At 45.2% G+C, this 22,043-nt stretch overlaps 1 protein-coding gene across 1 annotated transcript in view; it reads right to left on the bottom strand.

Moving 5' to 3' along the window:
* ENDOU (endonuclease, poly(U) specific) overlaps positions 1–19,968 on the bottom strand; it is a 28,428-nt gene extending 8,460 nt beyond the window's left edge. The window contains exons 1-6 of the mRNA XM_069972220.1: positions 19,852–19,968; positions 8,122–8,244; positions 5,876–5,926; positions 3,575–3,745; positions 2,323–2,470; positions 402–601 (exon numbers count right to left, since the gene is read on the bottom strand). Coding sequence (XP_069828321.1) covers positions 402–601; positions 2,323–2,470; positions 3,575–3,745; positions 5,876–5,926; positions 8,122–8,244; positions 19,852–19,927 — 769 coding nt within the window. The 5' untranslated portion in view covers positions 19,928–19,968. The remainder of the gene's footprint in view (positions 1–401; positions 602–2,322; positions 2,471–3,574; positions 3,746–5,875; positions 5,927–8,121; positions 8,245–19,851) is intronic.
* Between the last annotated feature and the right edge of the window lie 2,075 nt (positions 19,969–22,043).

The following is a 22,043-nucleotide window of genomic DNA, read 5'->3' as shown; positions in this document are numbered from 1 at the left end:
CAAATCTCCCTGTCTGAATAGGGAATGTGTGGCCAATCACAATGCGTTTAAATGGCTGCATGGACGATCCAGGCTCAGAACATGACTTATGATCTAGCTGATCGAAACAGTTACCCACTCAGTGGAGGTAACAGTACCTGACTCCCATTGATGAAAACCTTTATTTAATAACATTTGATGGACTTCAAATGGAATGGATGTTGAATGAAGTACCACAGTTGGACCTTTGCAGGTACTATAAGCCTTAATTTAGCCTAATTTCTTCCATTGCTGTGTAAGACCATTTTCTAGATACTTCTATTCTGACATAAGTATAATAATCTTAATAATACAAAAATAAATTTTCCTTATTTCTGTAAAACTTTTATGAAACCATAGGAATATAGAACAGGGAAATTTACCTTTTTTGTTGAAGAATTTAAACAGTTCCTTCATAACTTTTGTTTTCATAATTTCCTGTAAAAATATATCTTGCTCCTTAATTTCCTCTTTTGTGAACGTTTCATCTGTTCCTGTCTTCCTGTCATAGTTGTCCAGTAGTGCAATAAACGCTTTAAATGTCGGCCTTTTGAATATGTCTTCGTTTACATACTTGTACAAGCTAATGAAAACAAGAGTTTGTGTATTAAATCATCATTACCATCCACCGTTATCACCTCTATCCCTCACCGTTCAATGACATCAGATCGGCAAATAAAAATGTGGAAGAAAGGGCCCTCCAAAGTGCAAATGCTAGTATGTCCGCTGCTAGATAGAACTATCATTATCATGAATGGTCTTCACCTTTTCTGGATGTCACCAATGGGACTTTACAATAGGGAGTGCAAACATAGCAGTTGCGTAGCAGATCCTGATGCTTGATGGGACCCATTGGCTCATCTTCCACATAGAAAGACACTAGTATTATAACTGGTACATGGTTTATTTTGGTGGGGAGCATTCTGTGAGGCTGGTTAATAAATATCAGTTGTGTCCTGCCAGTACTTAATGTGGCCATACACCTTCAATAATTGATGGCAGAATGATCCTCTAGAAGTCAGTTATGTCTCTTGGTCGCCGCCGCCTATCATCCCCCCATACAGGAACATTTGGCAAAGCCGGGGCAGGGCTTAGCTGCAGCAAGAGTGCTCTCGCAGCGGCTTATTTCTCTCTGAACAAAGGTCAGACGTGATTTTCCTATCGGGACGGCTCCATACACTTTAGTTTGACCAAACCCATTGTGAATGGGAATTGGTCAGTCAAAGGTGTATGGGGACCTTTGTATGCTTGCATCAGACACAAGAGTTGACACTTATGCGCACATTGGTGTGACATCAGAATTTGGTATTTTTGTACAATGCCATAGTAAATCCTCTCCCAGGCTATATCTCCTGATCTTAGTGGGTCTCGTTGGTATCAATAACTCTTGACATTTCTGATAACAAATAAATAAAGAAGATCAAGAAGCAACAGAAGATTGGTAGGTATATCAATAGATCAGGAGAATTCTTGCTAGGGGTTCACAATCCCATGGAGACGAACCATAACATCAAGAAAAATCCAACGTTCAACAGTATCCAAGGTGAAAGCAATCTAATGTTTATTCAGCCGAATGCCATACAAAGTTTTGACCTATAGTGGTCTTTTCCAAAATTACATGAAAAAAAAACAGTATACTGTAGGTCAAAACATTGTGCGGCACTTGGCTGAATAAACATTGGATTGCTTTCATCTTGGGTACTGTTGGACTTTGGATTTTTAATGTCTGAAGGCATGTCCATAGTTATTTTTTCTTATAGTTACTCTTTAACAATACACAAACAATAATATAGTATACCATAATAAAGTTCCAGCTCCATCTTCACAATGTGCAAAAGCACATAAAATGTCACAACCAACAAGCCACACACATCTATCAGAGGGCACAGTTAAAGGGGTTATCCAGCGCTACAAAAACATGGCCACTTTCCCCCTACTGTTGTCTCCAGATTGGGTGAGGTTTTGAAACTCAGTTCCATTGAAGTAAATGGAGCTTAATTGCAAACCGCACCTGAACTGGAGACAAAAGAGAGGGAAAAGTGGCCATGTTTTTGTAGCCCTGGATATCCCCTTTAAACACTGCTGCTGCATGAGGTACTTCTAAGGTATACATTATTGTAGTTATGCACTTTTTCAGGTTTTCTATAAAATTCATTATACAATAAATGGACCAGTAGTCTGATCATGTTTTTTGTTGCCTCATAGTACATAAAGATCCCCAGACTCAAAGTGATCTTTGGCATACAAGGGGTTGATGATCCCCTCTAAAGATGATAGGACAACTTGTGCTGTGTCAGAACTTACGGCTCATCTGAGAGATCGTGTTTCTTTTTGGTGTTTTCTGCCATTTCCTGTTTGTTCAGCTCAATATCGGAGTCTACTGCTTTGTTCATGTCGGACTGATACAAGATCTCAGACACAGCTTTTATCTCTTCTTTGCTGATGTCAGTTCCTAGAAAGAGAAAATAACACTTATAAATTATATGAGAACATCCTGATCATTTTATATACCACATTGATGAACATCATGATAGTTCAGATTAAAGGTTAATATGAGACCCTAGTGGTATTCATCATACAGTAGAACATGCATAGGGTTATAGCTTTTGTTACAGATGGAAGCCACAAATCAAATTTAAGTTGGCCATACACATTCATTAACTGAAGGCCAAGTGATTGTCCACTTATTGTTCTTGTCTGGCCCTATCCTTGCCATTCACATAAATATTTGACATGTCCAAGCATTTCTGTACTCTCTAAGGGGAGGGAAGGATTAAGCTGCAACCAAAGAGCTCTGGCTGTGGCTTATCTCTCCCAACACAAAGGGGTGGGGTAGTAGTTTTCCATTACACCCAATTCCTATCCCGACATTATCTGTCGGTGGATGGTGGGGATAGTAATGAATTGAGTGCACAATTGTGCCCATCCTGCAAGTATGCTGTAGCTCAGGGGTGTGGCTTATTAACACCTTTATCAAATATTTAAAGGAATTTAAAGTGTGTGGTATTACAATTTAGCTCCACATTTATTTCAATGGAACTGAGCTGCAATAAAACACACAAACATGGCATTGTTTTTGGAAGAAAAAAGCTATAGTTTTCTAATCCTGGATAATTTGCTTAATTTTCAGGGTATGCTGTCCTATGCTATATTTGCCACAATGTAACAGAATAAAAAAATTCCATTTTCACCTAAATGTCTGCCGGGGCAGATTAACTGGGCCCCGGGCTGTCCACCATCCTGGGCCCCCACCCTAGTGCATAGACATACTGTTGTAGAACCCTAGAGTGCCTGCATCTTCCCCCTCTACTACCATTTTAGTAGATGGACCCCTCCTTTGTAGATTTCCCTTTGGTAGACCCATGATGATGATAAAAGATTTTTTTAAAAAAAAACTCACCTCCCACATGTTCCCCTGTTGCTGCTGCTGTTCCCGCATGGGCATGCACACTACGTTTTTGTTACACACAATAAAATAGTGCGTGCACCTGCAGCAGGTGAACCCTTTCCACTGTGACTGACAAATCCACCCAATCCTGCCTCTGAAGGATCTCACCTGTACGGTAACTTCTTTCGCTGTGGCCTTCTCCTACGCTGTTACTGGCTCCTCCGCCGCACAGGTCATTGTAGTCACTGCAGCAATTGTCATATTTTACACATTTTGTGTTACAGTGACAGTGATCTTTTTTGTTAAACCTTTCACGACATCTTCCTTGACAGGAGGAATCTACACATTATGAAAAGAGTAAAAAGTGGTCACTTTATACTTAGACTTACAACTACACGAGACTATACATGTAGATCAGACATGCCAAACCTGGCCCGCCAAGGAACTCTAAGAATTTCCTACAGCTGGCCCTCCAATGATCTCTATTGGCCCTCCACTGTAAACAACAGTTTACTTGCCGGCCACCCAGCCTGACTGTGGCTTCTAGGCCTTCCATGGCAGCCGGACTCTGCAATTGGTACAGTCAATTGCTGCATGTACAGCCACATATAAGATTGTAGAAACATAAAAGATTGTCGTCAAAAAAAGACCACTGGATCCATCTAGTCTGCCCTTTTAGTATTTCCTTTCTTATTATCTTAGGATAGATATATGATTATGCCAGGCAGGTTTACATTCAGTTATTGCAGCATTACAAACCACATCTGCTGGAGTGGCCCGAGTGGGACTTAAGGGGCTATTTATCAGGGTGGTGTGGTGCTCTCCCTATCATGGAGGCACCCCGTGGCAACAGGCTAGAGATATCTGGCTATCCCGTGTTTTGAGACTCGCAACCGAGGCTCCACGGACTCCTGTTTTGCATATTTAAATTTTTGGGGGCATCAGTGGAGACTCTTGATTGAGTACTTCATTGGAATTTCTTTCACTGTTCTCCTTGAGTTCAGTGATAACTGTGTGTTTGTTGCACATCTGCTGGAAGTTTGTACAAAGCACCCACTACTCTTTCAATAAAGTAATATTTTTTTTATCAACAACACTTCCCTCTTAACCCTTATTTAGTCAATTAACAGTTTTGAAGGTTTCTTTTATGTTCCCCCTTTTCCCTTCTTTCCTCTAGTCTATACAGATTTAGGCTATGTTCACACTACGTAAAAGTACGGGCATTGTTGCCATCGGCAACAACGGCCGTACTTTTTGCGGGGTGGAACAATGCCTTATTATCAATGGGATCCCGGCCGGAGCGTATACACATCGTGCACGCTCCGGCCGGGATCCCGTGCGGAGCCGCAAATAACTGACAAGTCAGTTTTCTGCGGCCGCAATTCAATGAATTGCGGCCGCAGGAAACCCTGTCAGTTCACACAATGTGTACTATGGGAAGCTCTGATGCGGGCGCGTGCTGATGCGCTCGCATCAGAGCTCTGCGGCCGAAAAGATCACGTTGTGTGAACATATCCTTAAGTCTTTTCCGATAGGTTTCCTATCTTTAGACCCATTCTATTTTATCAGTATCTTTCTGTAGGTGAGGTCTCCAGAAATGGACACAGTATTCCAGATGTGGTCTCACTAGAGCTCTATACAGTGGGATCACAATCTCCCTCTTCCTACTGGTTATATCTCTAGCTGTACAGACCAGCATACAATTACTGTTGGTTTCCCAATCAACTGGCTGCACATGTGACTCATTTTAAGGCTGTCAGAAATCATTACCCCTAAATCTTTCTTTTCTGAAGTCCTTGCCAACACTGAATTGCTAATATGATACTCAGCAAAAAAGTAAAGGTAAGCACCACCTAGGCAAGTTCCCAATCAAATAAGCTATACCCTTGGTAGATTCCTTGTAACAGCATAGCTATATTACTAAAATATTCCCTGTATACATAATTCAGTATGCAGTTATTACCTGATTTTCCATTGTAAGTAGGCTGGTGTGTATCACTATCTGTAAAATTAAAATAAAAATACTTAAAAAACATTTACACTCATCACTTTAGCTCAGTAATAAAACGACACATGGCTATAGACTCTGCTTACTCTTATTCATTGCACTGCTTTGTTTGGGACTTATATTGTGACATTTTATTGAAGGGGGAGTATCAGTAAAGTAACTATCAGACAAATCTAACCTGCTGATAGCCCCCTATAGCACTGGGGAGGCTGAGGAGGAAGGCATGTGTCTTATCTTCCTCCTCTACGACGGTCCTGCACTGTTAGTTGGGGTAAACTCTGCTCTGAGCTCCATTAGGAGTACCTTTCTAGGTTGGTTTAAGAACCAAATGGAACCAGAAACAAGTTGTATGTTTTTCAAGCCTATAATACTTTTGCATATGCTGACCTGGCGTGGAGGTTCAGTTGGAAGTATACAGTATATTATAAAAATATAAATTGTGACATTTAGGAATTCTACACTACCTGAACTGTCATGATGATGAGAAACTTCATTCAGATCAGGATCAATGTCTGTCAAAAATATAAAAGAAATCAGTAAATATTTTATTATGCAATAGTATATACCTATAAAAGAATGTCCTGAATTATTTAGGCCATTGTTCTAGTCCGTACATACAAAAACATTTCCACAAAATGTCAAACTATTTGAGTACAGGGACAGAGGGAAAAAAAATCTGGTTTCAGAAAACTGGTGTCAAAAAGTTATATAATTTGTAAATTACAAATCTTACTGTACTTATCAGCTGCTTTATGTCCTGCAGTCCACACAGTGCTCTTTGCTGCCACCTCTGTCCTGGAACTGTCCAGAGTAGCAGCAAATCCCTATAAAAATGTTTCCTGCTTTAAACATTTCTCTGTCACAGACAGAAGTGGCAGCAGCGAACACAGTGTCAGGCTATATGCACACACTGTAAGAGACAGGCTGTTGTGTGATCCGGCCGGGTCACAGAACAGCCAGTCTCTGAAAAGATCATCCCGGACGGAATGATCTTTGCAGCCGCAGAGTTCTAAAGCGGGTGCATCCGTGTGCGCCCCACATCAGAACTCCCCACTGCACACTGTGGAACATGCATCCGGAGCCACTCACTTCATAGTGTGCACTGACACGGTTTTCTGCGGCCGCTATTTAATGAATAGCGGCCGCAGAAAACTGACATGTCAGTTGTTTGTGGCCGGAGTGTATACTATGTCATAGGCAGAAATGGCACGTATATTTTCATAATAATAATGGCCGTTTTACAGCGGCCTTGGTTTTACGAAAATATACGTTGTCTGAACATAGCCTCAATGTGGAAAGGAACTCCACCTTCTGCAGAGCATACAACAAGAGTTGTGTAGTCAGAAGGTGTGGTCACCTAACTGGTTTTACAGGGTAAGGCTATGTTCCCACAGCATATCTTTTCGTAAAAGTGCGGCTGTTGTTGCAATTGCCAACAACGGCCGTACTTTGTTTGAAAAGACACTCTGCCTTGTCTTCTATAGGATCCATGCCGGAGCGTATGCACATAGTATACGCTCCGGCCGGGAATACCTATTCTGGATAATCTGGATAAGTTTAATTTAACAGTATTAATTATATCTTTTAAATTATGACAAGACACACTGAATGCTGTCACTGGTCAGTCCCAAGAAGAGTCAGATTGTCAGATACAAAGATGCAGGTATTGTAGTTACTTATGCCGTCCACTAGAGGGAGGAAAGCTCCCTGAATAACTAGAAATCTATGCTACTGCACATGCACTTCAGATTATCCCTCAGAATTTCACAGAATAGAATGAGAATATGGATGCATGAAACAACAACCTGTCAAATATTGTTTTCTTTTTCCCTGAGAAATGAAACTCTTTGGCTTCAGGGCTCTACAATGACTAATGCACGCCCAAGCATTGGATGAAAGCGTAGGATTGCATGCTAAAGCTTGCTGTATATTTATGAGCAGGATTTTTTCTTTATGGATTACTGTACAATATACAGACCTTATTCATAATGTGTGTTGTTTGACTTTTATAGTTTTAGTTACTAAGGGGTAACTACAGGGTTTTCTTCGTTATGGCTGACTATTAGTATATGCCCATTAAGCTTGGTCATGAAGTATTGTATTGTGAACATAGGACTTTTCCAGTTATGTTTTATATTCCTTTAGTATTATCTGCTTGTCATATTTGGTAAATCTGTACATAAAGGATTCACCTTACCTATATGTCCTATTACAGCTTATGAGGGGTTAACATGCATATAAACATCTATTACATACAAGTACAGGTTCACCTTCAACTGCACTACTATTAACTGACAAGGAAACTATAGATAAAAGCAGAATAGTTTAACTTTATGACATAGTATGTGTTAAATGTCAGCATCAATGAAGCTATGTATATTTCACATTAAAGGGCAACTCCAGTGATTTTTTTTTTCTTTCAAATCAACTGGTGTCAGAAAGCGCCGGAGATTTGTCATTTTTTCCATTAAAAAAATCTCAAGCCTTCCAGTACTTATCAGCTGCTGTATGTCCTAGATATAGACATAGAAATGTAAAACACACAGCAGCTGATAAGGACTGGAAGACCTGAGATTTTTTTTAAAATAGAAGTAAATTACAAATCTCTGGCACTTTCTGGCACCAGTTGATTTGAAAGAAAAAAATTCACTGGAGTTGCCCTTTAATTTATTACTTTTCAATGTTCAATAATATTTTTTTTTCTTACAGGAGCAGATGGAATAATCGCTGCAGCAGTCTCCAAACCTTTCACAGTGGGCATTGCATTGGCAGCTGTATGACTTTTTGTTTGGCTTGTCTCCACAGCGATTCTTACATGAATTCTTACATCCTACAAAGGGAAAACAAAAGAAAAAAAATAATTAATAAACAAACAAACAAACAAATATAGATTTGCAATTAAGCATTGTAAATCGGCCATAAAGCTAGTACATTTGGAAACATGGGTTATGGATGACACATTGGCCTGTCACTGATTGGCTGAGCGGTCTGTCACCGAAGAGACTGGGTTACAAGTGTCAGCAGTGGCTGCGATGAGTGTGCAACAGGAAAGTGGGGGAAGGCAACAGGACACTGGGGGAGCATGGGTAAGTATACAGCTTTCTGATTTTCTATATAAAAGCAGGGTCTGGACGGACATTGCCAGTGATGTGTGCAGGGCCGCCATCAGGGCAGTATTGGTGGTACAGCTGTCAGGGGCCCGGGCTAAAACTAGCATCCAGGGGGGCCCGGCAGCCCAGCCTACCTGTGTGTAAGCCTGACAGCTGTACCGCACAGGCAGGAAGACACAGGGCCTCTTCCTCACTCCCCCGGCCCCTTCCTCTTCCTCACTCCCCCGGGCCCCTCCCCCGCCCCACACAACCTTCTCTGGCAGCTTTCTTCTGTGCTGCAATGTCGGAGGAGAAGGGGGAGGGGCCCGGAGCCGCTGTGTGAGGAGCAGGAGGAAAACAGGAAGCACGTGGGTCCTGGAGCTTCCCAGCAAGTAAGTGTAGATGTGTGTGTAATCATGTGTGCTGGGGGGGATGATGTGTGCTGGGGGGGATGATGTGTGCTGGGGGGGATGTGTGCTGGGGGGGATGTGTGCTGGGGGGGGGGGGGATGATGTGTGCTGGGGGGGGATGATGTGTGCTGGGGGGGGGGGGGGGGGGGGGGGGTGCTGGGGGGGATGTGTGCTGGGGGGGGGATGATGTGTGCTGGGGGGGATGATGTGTGCTGGGGGGGATGATGTGTGCTGGGGGGGGATGTGTGCTGGGGGGGATGATGTGTGCTGGGGGGGGATGTGTGCTGGGGGGATGATGTGTGCTGGGGGGATGATGTGTGCTGGGGGGATGATGTGTGCTGGGGGGGATGTGTGCTGGGGGGGATGTGTGCTGGGGGGGGGGATGATGTGTGCTGGGGGGGGGGTGTGCTGGGGGGGATGATGTGTGCTGGGGGGGATGATGTGTGCTGGGGGGGATGATGTGTGCTGGGGGGGATGTGTGCTGGGGGGGATGTGTGCTGGGGGGGGGATGATGTGTGCTGGGGGGGGATGATGTGTGCTGGGGGGGGGGGGGGTGTGCTGGGGGGGATGTGTGCTGGGGGGGGGGATGATGTGTGCTGGGGGGGATGATGTGTGCTGGGGGGGGATGATGTGTGCTGGGGGGGATGATGTGTGCTGGGGGGGGATGTGTGCTGGGGGGATGATGTGTGCTGGGGGGATGATGTGTGCTGGGGGGATGATGTGTGCTGGGGGGATGATGTGTGCTGGGGGGGATGATGTGTGCTGGGGGGGATGATGTGTGCTGGGGGGGATGTGTGCTGGGGGGGATGTGTGCTGGGGGGGGGGGATGATGTGTGCTGGGGGGGGTGTGTGTGCTGGGGGGGATGATGTGTGCTGGGGGGGATGATGTGTGCTGGGGGGGATGATGTGTGCTGGGGGGGATGTGTGCTGGGGGGATGATGTGTGCTGGGGGGGATGATGTGTGCTGGGGGGGATGATGTGTGCTGGGGGGGATGTGTGCTGGGGGGATGATGTGTGCTGGGGGGGATGTGTGCTGGGGGGATGTGTGCTGGGGGGATGATGTGTGCTGGGGGGGATGATGTGTGCTGGGGGGGATGTGTGCTGGGGGGGGGATGATGTGTGCTGGGGGGGGGTGCTGGGGGGGATGATGTGTGCTGGGGGGGATGATGTGTGCTGGGGGGGATGTGTGCTGGGGGGATGATGTGTGCTGGGGGGATGATGTGTGCTGGGGGGGATGATGTGTGCTGGGGGGGATGATGTGTGCTGGGGGGGGATGTGTGCTGGGGGGGGTGTGTGCTGGGGGGGATGATGTGTGCTGGGGGGGATGATGTGTGCTGGGGGAATGATGTGTGCATGTGTGCTGGGGGGATGATGTGTGCTGGGAGGGATGATGTGTGCATGTGTGCTGGGGGGGATGATGTGTGCATGTGTGCTGGGGGGGATGATGTGTGCATGTGTGCTGGGGGGGATGATGTGTGCATGTGTGCTGGGGGGGGATGATGTGTGCATGTGTGCTGGGGGGATGATGTGTGCATGTGTGCTGGGGGGATGATGTGTGCATGTGTGCTGGGGGGGATGATGTGTGCATGTGTGCTGGGGGGGGATGATGTGTGCATGTGTGCTGGGGGGGATGATGTGTGCATGTGTGCTGGGGGGGATGATGTGTGCATGTGTGCTGGGGGGATGATGTGTGCATGTGTGCTGGGGGGATGATGTGTGCATGTGTGCTGGGGGGGATGATGTGTGCTGGGGGGATGATGTGTGCATGTGTGCTGGGGGGATGATGTGTGCATGTGTGCTGGGGGGGGATGACGTGTGCTGGGGGGATGATGTGTGCTGGAGGGATGATGTGTGCTGGGGTATCTGATGTGTGCTGGGGGGATGATGTGTGCTGGGGGGATGATGTGTGCTGGGGGGATGATGTGTGCTTGGGGGATGATGTGTGCATGTGTGCTGGGGGGGATGATGTGTGCATGTGTGCTGGGGTATATTGCACCTTGTCAGCCCCAATATCCCTGATCCCTGCACCCTGTCTGCCCCACATCCCTGATCCCTGCACCCTGTCTGCCCCCACATCCCTGATCCCTGCACCCTGTCTGCTCCCTGATCCCTGCACCCTGTCTGCCCCCTCATCCCTGATCCCTGCACCCTGTCTGCTCCCTGATCCCTGCACCCTGTCTGCTCCCTGCACCCTGTCTGCCCCCACATCCCTGATCCCTGCACCCTGTCTGCCCCCACATCCCTGATCCCTGCACCCTGTCTGCTCCCTGATCCCTGCACCCTGTCTGCCCCCTCATCCCTGATCCCTGCACCCTGTCTGCTCCCTGATCCCTGCACCCTGTCTGATCCCTGATCCCTGATCCCTGCACCCTGTCTGCCCCCACATCCCTGATCCCTGCACCCTGTCTGCCCCCACATCCCTGCACCCTGTCTGCCCCCACATCCCTGATCCCTGCACCCTGTCTGCCCCCACATCCCTGATCCCTGCACCCTGTCTGCCCCCTCATCCCTGATCCCTGCACCCTGTCTGCTCCCTGATCCCTGCACCCTGTCTGCCCCCACATCCCTGCACCCTGTCTGCCCCCACATCCCTGATTCCTGCACCCTGTCTGCCCCCACATCCCTGATCCCTGCACCCTGTCTGCCCCCACATCCCTGATCCCTGCACCCTGTCTGCCCCCACATCCCTGCACCCTGTCTGCCCCCACATCCCTGATCCCTGCACCCTGTCTGCCCCCACATCCCTGATCCCTGCACCCTGTCTGCCCCCACATCCCTGCACCCTGTCTGCCCCCACATCCCTGCACCCTGTCTGCCCCCACATCCCTGATCCCTGCACCCTGTCTGCTCCCTGATCCCTGCACCCTGTCTGCCCCCTCATCCCTGATCCCTGCACCCTGTCTGCTCCCTGATCCCTGCACCCTGTCTGCTCCCTGATCCCTGCACCCTGTCTGCCCCCTCATCCCTGATCCCTGCACCCTGTCTGCCCCCACATCCCTGATCCCTGCACCCTGTCTGCCCCCACATCCCTGCACCCTGTCTGCCCCCACATCCCTGATCCCTGCACCCTGTCTGCCCCCACATCCCTGATCCCTGCACCCTGTCTGCCCCCACATCCCTGATCCCTGCACCCTGTCTGCCCACACATCCCTGATCCCTGCACCCTGTCTGCCCCCACATCCCTGATCCCTGCACACTGTCTGCCCCCCACATCCCTGATCCCTGCACCCTGTCTGCCCCCACATCCCTGATCCCTGCACCCTGTCTGCCCCCACATCCCTGATCCCTGCACCCTGTCTGACCCCACATCCCTGATCCCTGCACCCTGTCTGCCCCCACATCCCTGATCCCTGCACCCTGTCTGCCCCACATCCCTGATCCCTGCACCCTGTCTAACCCCCCATCCCTGATCCCTGCACCCTGTCTGCCCCCACATCCCTGCACCCTGTCTGCCCCCACATCCCAGCAGTATTATTTGGTACCAATGCGTAGAAATATTTTGTGGCCATATGTAGGGGGCTTGTGCTCCTGATCTTTTAAGACCCTAGCAACACTCCTCTCAGACCACCTTCTTTATTTAACTATGACTGTGTAGTGGTTTAATGTCTAAGCACTTGGGGCCCCACTTTTAAATTGTGCCCAGGGCCACATTTTACCTAAAACCGGCCCTGGCCCTTGGGTTCCATCGTTTTTATTTTAATTAATAGTGCACGGAACTTGGCTGGCGTAGGATGTATCCAAAGCAACCCAGCTTTCCAGAATTATCCCACAGCCCCCAGTTTCTTCAAAGACATCAGTCAAAAATATGTCCCATGTTTTTTTTTGTTAAGGGGGGTGGGGCCCAGACACTCCGGCTGTATGGGGCCCCGAAATTTCTGATGGCGGCCCTGGATGTGTGTGCAGCCCTCATGCCCAATATTCAAATTGTGTATAGATTCTGTAAGCGTGCACCCATTGTCCGTCTAACAGCCCTAACCCTTAAGGCCCTATTACACTGAAAGATGTCTGACAGATTATCTTACTGATTTTTTCAGCCAAAGCCAGGAATGGATTTGAAAAGACCTGTTCTCTGTTTATAGTCCGTTCCTGACTTTGGCTGAAAAAATCTGTCAGATATCTTCTGGTGTAATACTTCAGCTCAGGAATCAGTTATCTCTTTAGGCAGTGTAGGGGTTAAACCTGCCTCTCTGCTGCAGTAAATAAATCTCTGGTAAGAAAAGGTTGGAGGAGCCAAAGAGGGGAAAGGGGTTTACTGACTGTACCTAATATTACTGCATAGCACAGAGGATTTTATGCTGCAGCCTAAGGGTCTTTCCTTTATGACCTGTTCCCTGTTTAAAGTCTGTTCCTGGCTTTGGCTTCAAAAATCTGTCACATCAATCTCTCTGTGTAAACACACCATAATTTGTTTAATTCTTTGTGATAAAGTCCTCAATTTCCCATAAAGCGCTGATAAACCTCTCATATGGTTGGTACGGGATACTTATAACTGGATCACCTTTTGGCATTTATTCTATTTTAATAAACATTTGTATTATTTACATTCTGAAAAGCATGCTTCAGACATCTATACTCCAAGCATCTATACTCCGAGCATGCTTCATCTGTTAATCCAAAGTCCGTCCTCAACCTCTGCCAGGGTTTAATGGTCACTTAAAAAAACAAAAAAAAAACTTTGCTTTGCTTGAGCCAACAATTCTTACATTTTGTCACTATTTAAAATTCCTGTCCTTGATGTTATTCCACAATGGTGGAATATTAAAGGCAGAATCAAGAGCTAATATATTTCTGAGCAATTTTTTTTTACAGCCGACCAATAACTGAGGTTAGAAGCCCCATTTTCCCACCTCCAGCTGACTAGTTTCCAGTACATCTATTATTGTGCAGCCCTTCTTTTGTTCTTACCAGATGACCATATAAATTGACATTTTTTTCTTTTCTTTTCATTAAATTGCTGTTAGGAAAGAAAATATAATCTAATGTCTGAGAATAAAAACCCTCTACCCTGAGGTAGACAGAAATATTTCAAACTAATCCGTACTCTCCCCCCCCCCCCCCCCCTTAGAAGATGATTCATCATTAATACAATTTCCTTAAAGTTATTCCATCCATCCACACGGATGTTGCACCCAACAAATAAATCAATTTCAGCAATTGCAAGCATTATTCTATCTGCTTTAGTTTACCCATGTCTCCACCTTCCTCCTCAGATCTTTCCATAATGGCCTACTATTTGTTTTCTGGAATTCCTGCATCAACCTATATAGATTTAGTTGTCGACTTGCCGCTGCAATTAGGAAGCAGAGTATGGTAATCTTTGAAAAATAAATATAATAAATAAATATATAAATGGGGGAATATTTTTTATTTATTTATTTATTTATTCATTCATTTGTTTTGAAGTTTGTGGATGAGTTGGTGCTGGAATAAACTGCAGACTTTATAGCAAATTCCACATCTATATCTATACCTTCAAGTGTATGGGCCATTCAAATAACAGATGCAAACACAGAAAGTGCCTAGGGAAGCATTTCTTCTAAATGCAGCTCTGATTATGAGCTACTGAGTGCGGAATGATGGGCACTACACTATTCTGCCAAATCAGTAAAACACCTATGAACAGAACACTCTAACTACACATTGAATGTGATCCTGAAGCCATTCTATTATCGGCACAAATCATAACATGTTCTACTATACTTTAAATTTTATAAATTACTTTAAATACTACAAATTCACTGGAATTTTAAGTCTTTTACGGCAATGTAGACCACCAAGGATACTAACCCTCAGTACAGAAGGGGGATGGTGAACATAAACCAAGGGGAAAATAGTCTTCTGTGAGACCTCAGGCCCCATCTGCCAGAACAGCTGGATGGCCACTTCTGGGGATCTGTGCTGTGCGGCAGAGCTGAGTAAGTGAGTGGTCTCAGGGCACAGCTCAGTGCTTGGCTGGGAGCCCTTACATGAGATGTTCTGACAATTTACCTGGGACTGACGGAGGAGCCTACAGATTGCTGTTTCCCAATATATTTTCTCTAAGGTAATACAGTACATGAACATGCAGTTCATTGCTCTGTGTATTGGTGCAATACACAATATTAGATCAGGTTTAGCTAGATTTGTCATATTTATCACTTGTGTAAAAGCATGGCACAATTTTTAAAGGGATACTGTCAAAAATATTTTATCTTCCATTTTATGCTTTTGAAACTTAGGTGCCCTGTTAGGATAACATAGTTTGAACAATTAAAAAGGAGGTTCTTCATATACATGTCTACTATGTGTGTATATATCCTCCTCTCCCTATCTCCACTTTGTCAGCTAGACGCTGAGCCCCAAACAGGGATAAGGAAGGAACAGGGAGCAAGGAGACCCACCAGTTTGCATGTTTTAGAAGCACAGACAGATATGCTAATAGCTACCTAACAGTCAGCAATTTTGGATGTGAATGCTGACAGATTCCCCTCCAGATAGCCTGCTGTATAGTACTGTGTATAGGAGCACTGATCCATCACCAATCACATACCCCCCCCCCCCCCAATATAAAGTGAGTGGTGAGGTGTACTCTACAGTACTGCATACACTACAAGATCAATAGCTCACGTATAGGGGACTCCGCGCTCTGTTAACATTCTGTACTTACAGTTTGTAGAGATGCCTCATAAAAATTGTTTCATGCTTAGACACAGACTCGTAGCCGACTCGAGAGGGAAGATGAGCATGTCTCCCAGGTGCAAGTAGGACACCAGTACCGTATTTTCTGGCGTATAAGACAACTTTTTAACCCCAAAAAATCTTCATAGGAGTCAGGGGTCGTCTTATACGCCTGGTATGGTTGCCCCATACGGTGGTGGGGGGGGGGGCTCAAAAATGCCCCCATACCAACCATACGGCGACCACTATAAAAAAAACGAACATTTAACTCACCTGGGGCCCGTTTCCGGCATCGGCACAACTCCCATACCATACAGTGTGACGTACATTACCTGCGTCGGAGATTGCCGAACCTCTCCCGGCTGCTGGGAAAGCTTCGGGAGAATGAGTGAGGCATCGGAAGTTCCTGAAGCCTCTCTCATTCTCCCAAAGCTCTCTCCAATGAGACGCTCGGCTGCCTGGGAGAGGTTCGCAATCTCTGGCGCAGGTAGTGTACGTCACACTACCTGCACCGGTAACATGCCAATGCTGGGAATGGGCCCAAGGTGAGTTAAAGGTTTTTTTTTAGCTGCAGTTAACCTCTGCCTGACCACAAAAGGGTTGTGGTCAGGCAGGGGTTAACATTTTCCGGGGTATAAGGCGAACCCCTGACAATCTGCTTAAAAGTCAGGGGTCGCCTTATACGCCCAGTTGCCTTTTACGCCGGAAAATACTGTATAATTTAATCACATCCAGACTTTCAGTCACTATTCTGTTACTACACCATACACAACAAATGGAGTCAAAGGAGAAACTCCAAAGGGGGAGGGGGTATTATTTCTAGTAGGGGGTAGGCGCAACCTAATAAAGAAAGTATGCTTACCGAACCTCGTACCCCCACTGCGCTGCAACACCGGGCTCCTGTAGCCCTTCCAGCTTTGGTGTACATCATGACCTGGCCGAAACATCACGAAAGGGTGGGATTTAGCCAGCTCAGCCAATCAGTGACTGCAGTGGTGTTTGAAGACTGTTGGCGGGGTCGAGGAGTGGGATGCAGTGCTTCTTTATTATTCCCCCCCACCCCACCCGCTTTGTGAAATTAGTAGAAACCCCCCTTCTCCTTTAAGCTTTAAATGATTGGAATCTTTGCCCTTGATACAGGAAAACCTAGCTGTATCTCTGCTCCTATATCTGTAATTATAGAAAGTACATGGGGCAGGGCCATATTTTCTAATTTATAGTCCCAGCTATAAAAGGATGAAGTTGTGTGGCTAAGAAAACACTGCTAAGATTGCACTGTGGAATTATGGACGTGTTAACATTGCTACTGTCTACTGTATGGGACACTACTGTGGGGGGCTGGCTACTGTATGGGACACTACGGTGGGGGCTGGCTACTGTATAGGACAGACAGTGTTGCGTCCCGGCACAGGCTACATGGTGACATCATCACATACACTCCCTGTGCTGGACACTTTCTCAGCCACAGGTCTGAAAATGCCAGGTAAATGCAGCCGGAGGAGCCACATCGTGGGAACCAGGAAAGGTACACCCAGCCTACTGTTGGGGTAGGGGGCTGGCTACTGTATGGGACAGTACTGTGAACAGCTGGCTACTATATGGAACACTAAAAGGTGGGGCTGGCTATTTTATGGGGCACTATTACTATGTAAGGCACTATAATGGGGATTTACCATATCATTTATCTAGTGCAAAATACTGGGTGACGCACACCGCTCTGTAACAGTGCCAGGAACACTGCTATGAAAGTGCCGGAAATGCTGCTTGCACTCTACATTAAATATCAAGGTTGGCCCACGACTTTTTCCAAGTTTTTAATTTTTGACCCCTGATATATAGAGACCACTGATATAGAGGTTGTTTCATGAAGAGAACTCAGTTTTTTATTGAAACCAGCCTGCCTCTAAAGCATGCTATTACACGCTGAACATGAAGAGATCAACATCAAAATGATCATATACCAATGTAATACATGTAGGGGCCCAGTGCATCTCAGAGGGTCTATTCTTATTTGGCAGCTCATGGTGGCAGTTGATGGCAACCAATGATGCAATAGGTCTGAGGGTTAAATAAATGCGGGTATTTTGTGCATCATTGCCTGATTGTAATTCTTTATGCCCTTATTCAAGCATTGGTTCTTGGTTCTTAGGATCCATTGTGCTTATTTCTGGTCCTCTGGTTCTCTCATGACTTTGGTTGTCATTTCGTCACAATTCCTATTTATATCTCTTAGCCCTCTTTTTACCATGACCACAACATTCAGTGCCATTTTTTGAACCTTTCCTTCTAGAGAAGTTTAATATATAGAAAAGACTAATCATTCCTATAATCTATAGGTGTATATAATATGTTGGGCAACTCAAGTGTGCTTACAGTGTGTATACAGATTTAGCTGACACTATTACTAATAAGAGGAAAAAAGATTTCAGTAAAATAACCTCAAATAAAATAGTAGAATAATTTTTGCCGTGGGAAAATTCTAAACAAATTTTTTATTTCTGCAATTATGAAAATCTGCTGAACTATAAAAGTTCTCAAATCATTTTCTTTCGGAAACTTCCTGTTTGGACTAGTTAGTGGCTATGTAATGTAACTCATAGTCTTGATGTTACCTGCTTACATAATGAATTTATAAGAAAGTGAGTAATATAATATAGTTCTATGCGTAATATAATCCCTCTGATACCTGTCACCTCACTGCATAAGGATGAATCTAACCATGAATATCTCATTTAATCCTTTTATCCTCCCACTTGTAGCCTTGTTAACACGAGACAGCTTTGTCAATGAAAGCTGCATGACAACCAACTCTAAATCCCTATTGTTGACATAACTTTACAAGTTAGTTACTGCTATTGCCAAAAACTGAACATATTAAGAGATTAAGCAATAAAAGCAATAGAAGTTGTGGAAAGCTTACACACTGGTTAGGCTTTAAATTGAGCAGCAAAGTATATTCCATAATTGTAAATGACAATATACTTTGTAAATCCAAAAATCCGAAAAAACTCAATTGTGGCATATTTAGACAAGAGGGAATTTACAGCTTAAAATGTGGTCCTCTTTGGTGTCTTCTATCCTGGATGTGCAAAGCCTAACATCACTCTAATTCACTCAGATTAGGTTGAAGAACACATACCAGTGGCTATGGTAGCAGCGAAGAAGAGCTAAGGCTGACAATGCACATTAGATAAAGTTGCTCTAAGAGGTTTCCCAAGCTTATATGATTGACAGCCTATTTACAGGATAATCAATTGCTGATGGGTATGGTGCTAATAACCCACACTTCTGCTGGTCAGCAGCTCAGTGCCTACAATACACAGTGAATGGAGCCCAGTAACAATTAGCTTGTTCACTGCTTAGTGGCCAGGCCAGGACACTGCAGTCCAACTCCCATTCACTAGAAAGAGCAAAAGTAAAGAATTACAATAACCGAGATCAAAAACAAAAAGGTAGGTAGGTAGAAAAGACTGAGGACGGTGATGACTATAGATAAAGTTGCTGAGAATCAATAAGAAGTTAACATGTACATTTGGCTAGTGACAAATGGTAGTTTAGTTGGAGTCCTGGCTATACCAGGGAAGGAGATAACCATTGTGTTAGACCTGGCCTTAGCTGAGAAGGGTCTCCTGTGAGTTTCTCTCTGTCAACAAAGCTTGCTGTGCAGAACCTTAACCCTCTGGCCTTGCCAGTGAATCCTGTTCTTGTTGCATTCCATCTTAAGTCAGCTCTGGATCATTCACATGTCTTATAGTAACTGTGTTTGGTCTTTTTTATGCTGGTATACATCCTATTTGCGTGGCACAAAACTGTAAATTGTTTTTGAGTTTCACAAAAAGTGTATACCAGTGTAAAACAGACCAAACATAGTCTTAAACAGATGGATGATATTTGGTCTAATGATTATTGATAAATATTCCCTTCTTGATTTTAATTAAATGAATTCTGGCTATAGCATTAAGTAATATAAAAAAATATATATATAAAATTATAAAAAGTTTAAAAAATATAGTAGAAACAAAATTCTATTGATAAGTCCAACCATTTCATAATTATGATGACAATGCCCTATAGTACAGAGAGTTGTATCACAATACTCAGTGTTTTCTGTTTTGTGATGTTTACAAAACCTTGTATTTCTGTAAAAGCATACAATACAATTTCTACTAATTTCTACTAATCTTTGTACTAGGTATGACTTGTACATAGAGTTTACCATGGACGCATTGATTTGCAGTTTGAAAGAACTACAGTAGAAGTAATGGTAACCTGTCAACTTACTGTCACTGGAGCAGGTCTCGAAGGCCTGGACGACGGCAATTGCACACAATAAGAGGACGACAAGCAACGTCTTCATAGTGAATGATGAGACTGCACCAGTCCTCTTCTGATTCCAAGTTATTGTGAAAGGCTCAATATAAAGTAGGGTGTGATTTCTTCTATGCTAATTTATTAAGGAGGAGACGTTGCAAAGGTTATAATCAAGAAGGAACCTGTACCTTATAAGGTTTACTCATTCCTCATCTCATCTGACAGCTGAGAATATTCTCTCCGTTCCTTTACATTTACTTGATATAGCCAGTAGGATGGTACCACACTCATGGTGAATATAAAGGTTTCAGGCAGCTGTTCTTCGTACCCTGTGTGTACCATAATTCTTGAGGACAATTTCACTTTGGATGGATTATCCAGCTCTAAGAGAGTGACATGTTTGAAATGATCGTCTGCAAAGTGAATGTGGTGTCCTGTACATCCTGTGCATGAGATAACCCCTCGGTCTCACTAACTGTACACTGGGAGCTTTTGAGGAATGTCTTGATTCTTAATAGGCTCTGTATCCTCTTCAAATTTATGCTGTAAAGATTTTAAAGGGTTATCCAAGCTTTGAAAAACATGCCCACTTTATTGTAGAAACAGCACCACTCATGTCTTTAGCTTGGATGTAATTTTTCAGCAGTTCTAGTAAATGGAGCTTGACTAGGGTAATTGACAAGGCCCTTCTGCCCTATTAAGGCCCCCTTCTACCACTCTACCCCCCCCACTTCCTCCCCCCTGCCCCTCCCTTCCCAATAACCACAGATACCGTTCTGGAATTAAATGGCCACAGCAGCCGTTTATTACACCAAGTATAAAAAACATATCAAACCAACATGAACAATTACCTTCCCATGTAAACTGTAACATATTTTATTTTGACGGGGCGGTCCTCGGAGCCCCAAAATCCCCTCAGGCAGCTTGTTTAAACTTGACACCAACTACACGCAGGATTTGCCTCTGGCCGACGGGCAACATGACCCAGAGGCACCAACTAAGCACCTGCGTGCGTATAACTGGACCCCTTTTAATGGTGGTCGTACCCCACCCTAGCCAGTGGCTAACTACAGCCGCCCAGCCCAATACCTGTATTTATTTTCCCGGGAGTCCGGAACCACTCCGAGGTCCCCTCCCACCACGACCAAGTCCACACCAACCCCGAGGACCCCCACCGCCACACAGCTGCCATGACAAACACAACAACACCAAATCCACCACAGCTGCTGCACCACGCCAAGACCCCACTCCCCAGAACACCAAACAAAACCTTAACAAAGGGAGGGTGGGTGGGCGATTTCTGCACTGCTAACCACAGTGGGTGTCCGCCCCTACTCGTGGCTAACTTTTATACCCAGGCCCCTTCAGCTACTCCCCCTTCTTACTTCTAACCAACCACCTCCTTTGTTTATTCTCCACACTAACTTTTCCTCCTCCCCCCTTCCTCGTGCTCCCCACCTGCTCACCCTGAGCCTGTTGACCCCTATCTGAACTGCTATTGGCCTGTCAATTCCTGTCATGAGGGACTCCCCCTATGCTGCGCACTAGTCCACCCCCACTGAATTGTAATACCATGAATGTGCACAAACAATAAATTGATTGTTCATTAAACCATTGTTCAATCATCATACTTCCTTCAAAGGTGTATGGTGACCTTAAAGAGGTTGTCCAGGAAAAAATTCCCTTTTTCCCTATACACAGGATAAGGGAAAAGTGGGAGGTTGTGGGAGTCTGACCCCTGTACACCCCGCTGATCTCTGTATCGGTCTCCACTGGCTCTGTTATAATTAGAGTCACAGGTCCGTCACGTGACCCACAGCTCTATTTATTGCTATGGAGGTGCCATCGCCCTTCCAGCGTACTCTGCTCCTACTCTGCTCCTAGAGCCGTAGGTTGCATGTCGGACTTGCGGCGATATTAATAACAGAGCCGGCATGGTCTGATACAGAGATTGGCAGGGGGTACAGAGATCAGACCTCCTGCGACCTCCTACTTTTCCCCTATCCTGTGAATAGGGAAAAAGTGATTTTTTTTCTGGACAAATTCTTTAAGTCTAAGGGATCTTATACACAAACATATATCTGACCAATTTATCTGACCGATTTTTGAAGCCAAAGCCAGGAATGGGTTTAAAAAGAGGAGCCCAGTTCTTCCTTTATGAC

The sequence above is a fragment of the Dendropsophus ebraccatus genome, chromosome 5, assembly GCF_027789765.1.
Source record: "Dendropsophus ebraccatus isolate aDenEbr1 chromosome 5, aDenEbr1.pat, whole genome shotgun sequence".
Lineage (NCBI taxonomy): Eukaryota > Metazoa > Chordata > Amphibia > Anura > Hylidae > Dendropsophus > Dendropsophus ebraccatus.
The sequence above is the reverse complement of the archived record's forward strand: the minus strand, read 5'-3'. Positions and strand labels throughout refer to the sequence as shown.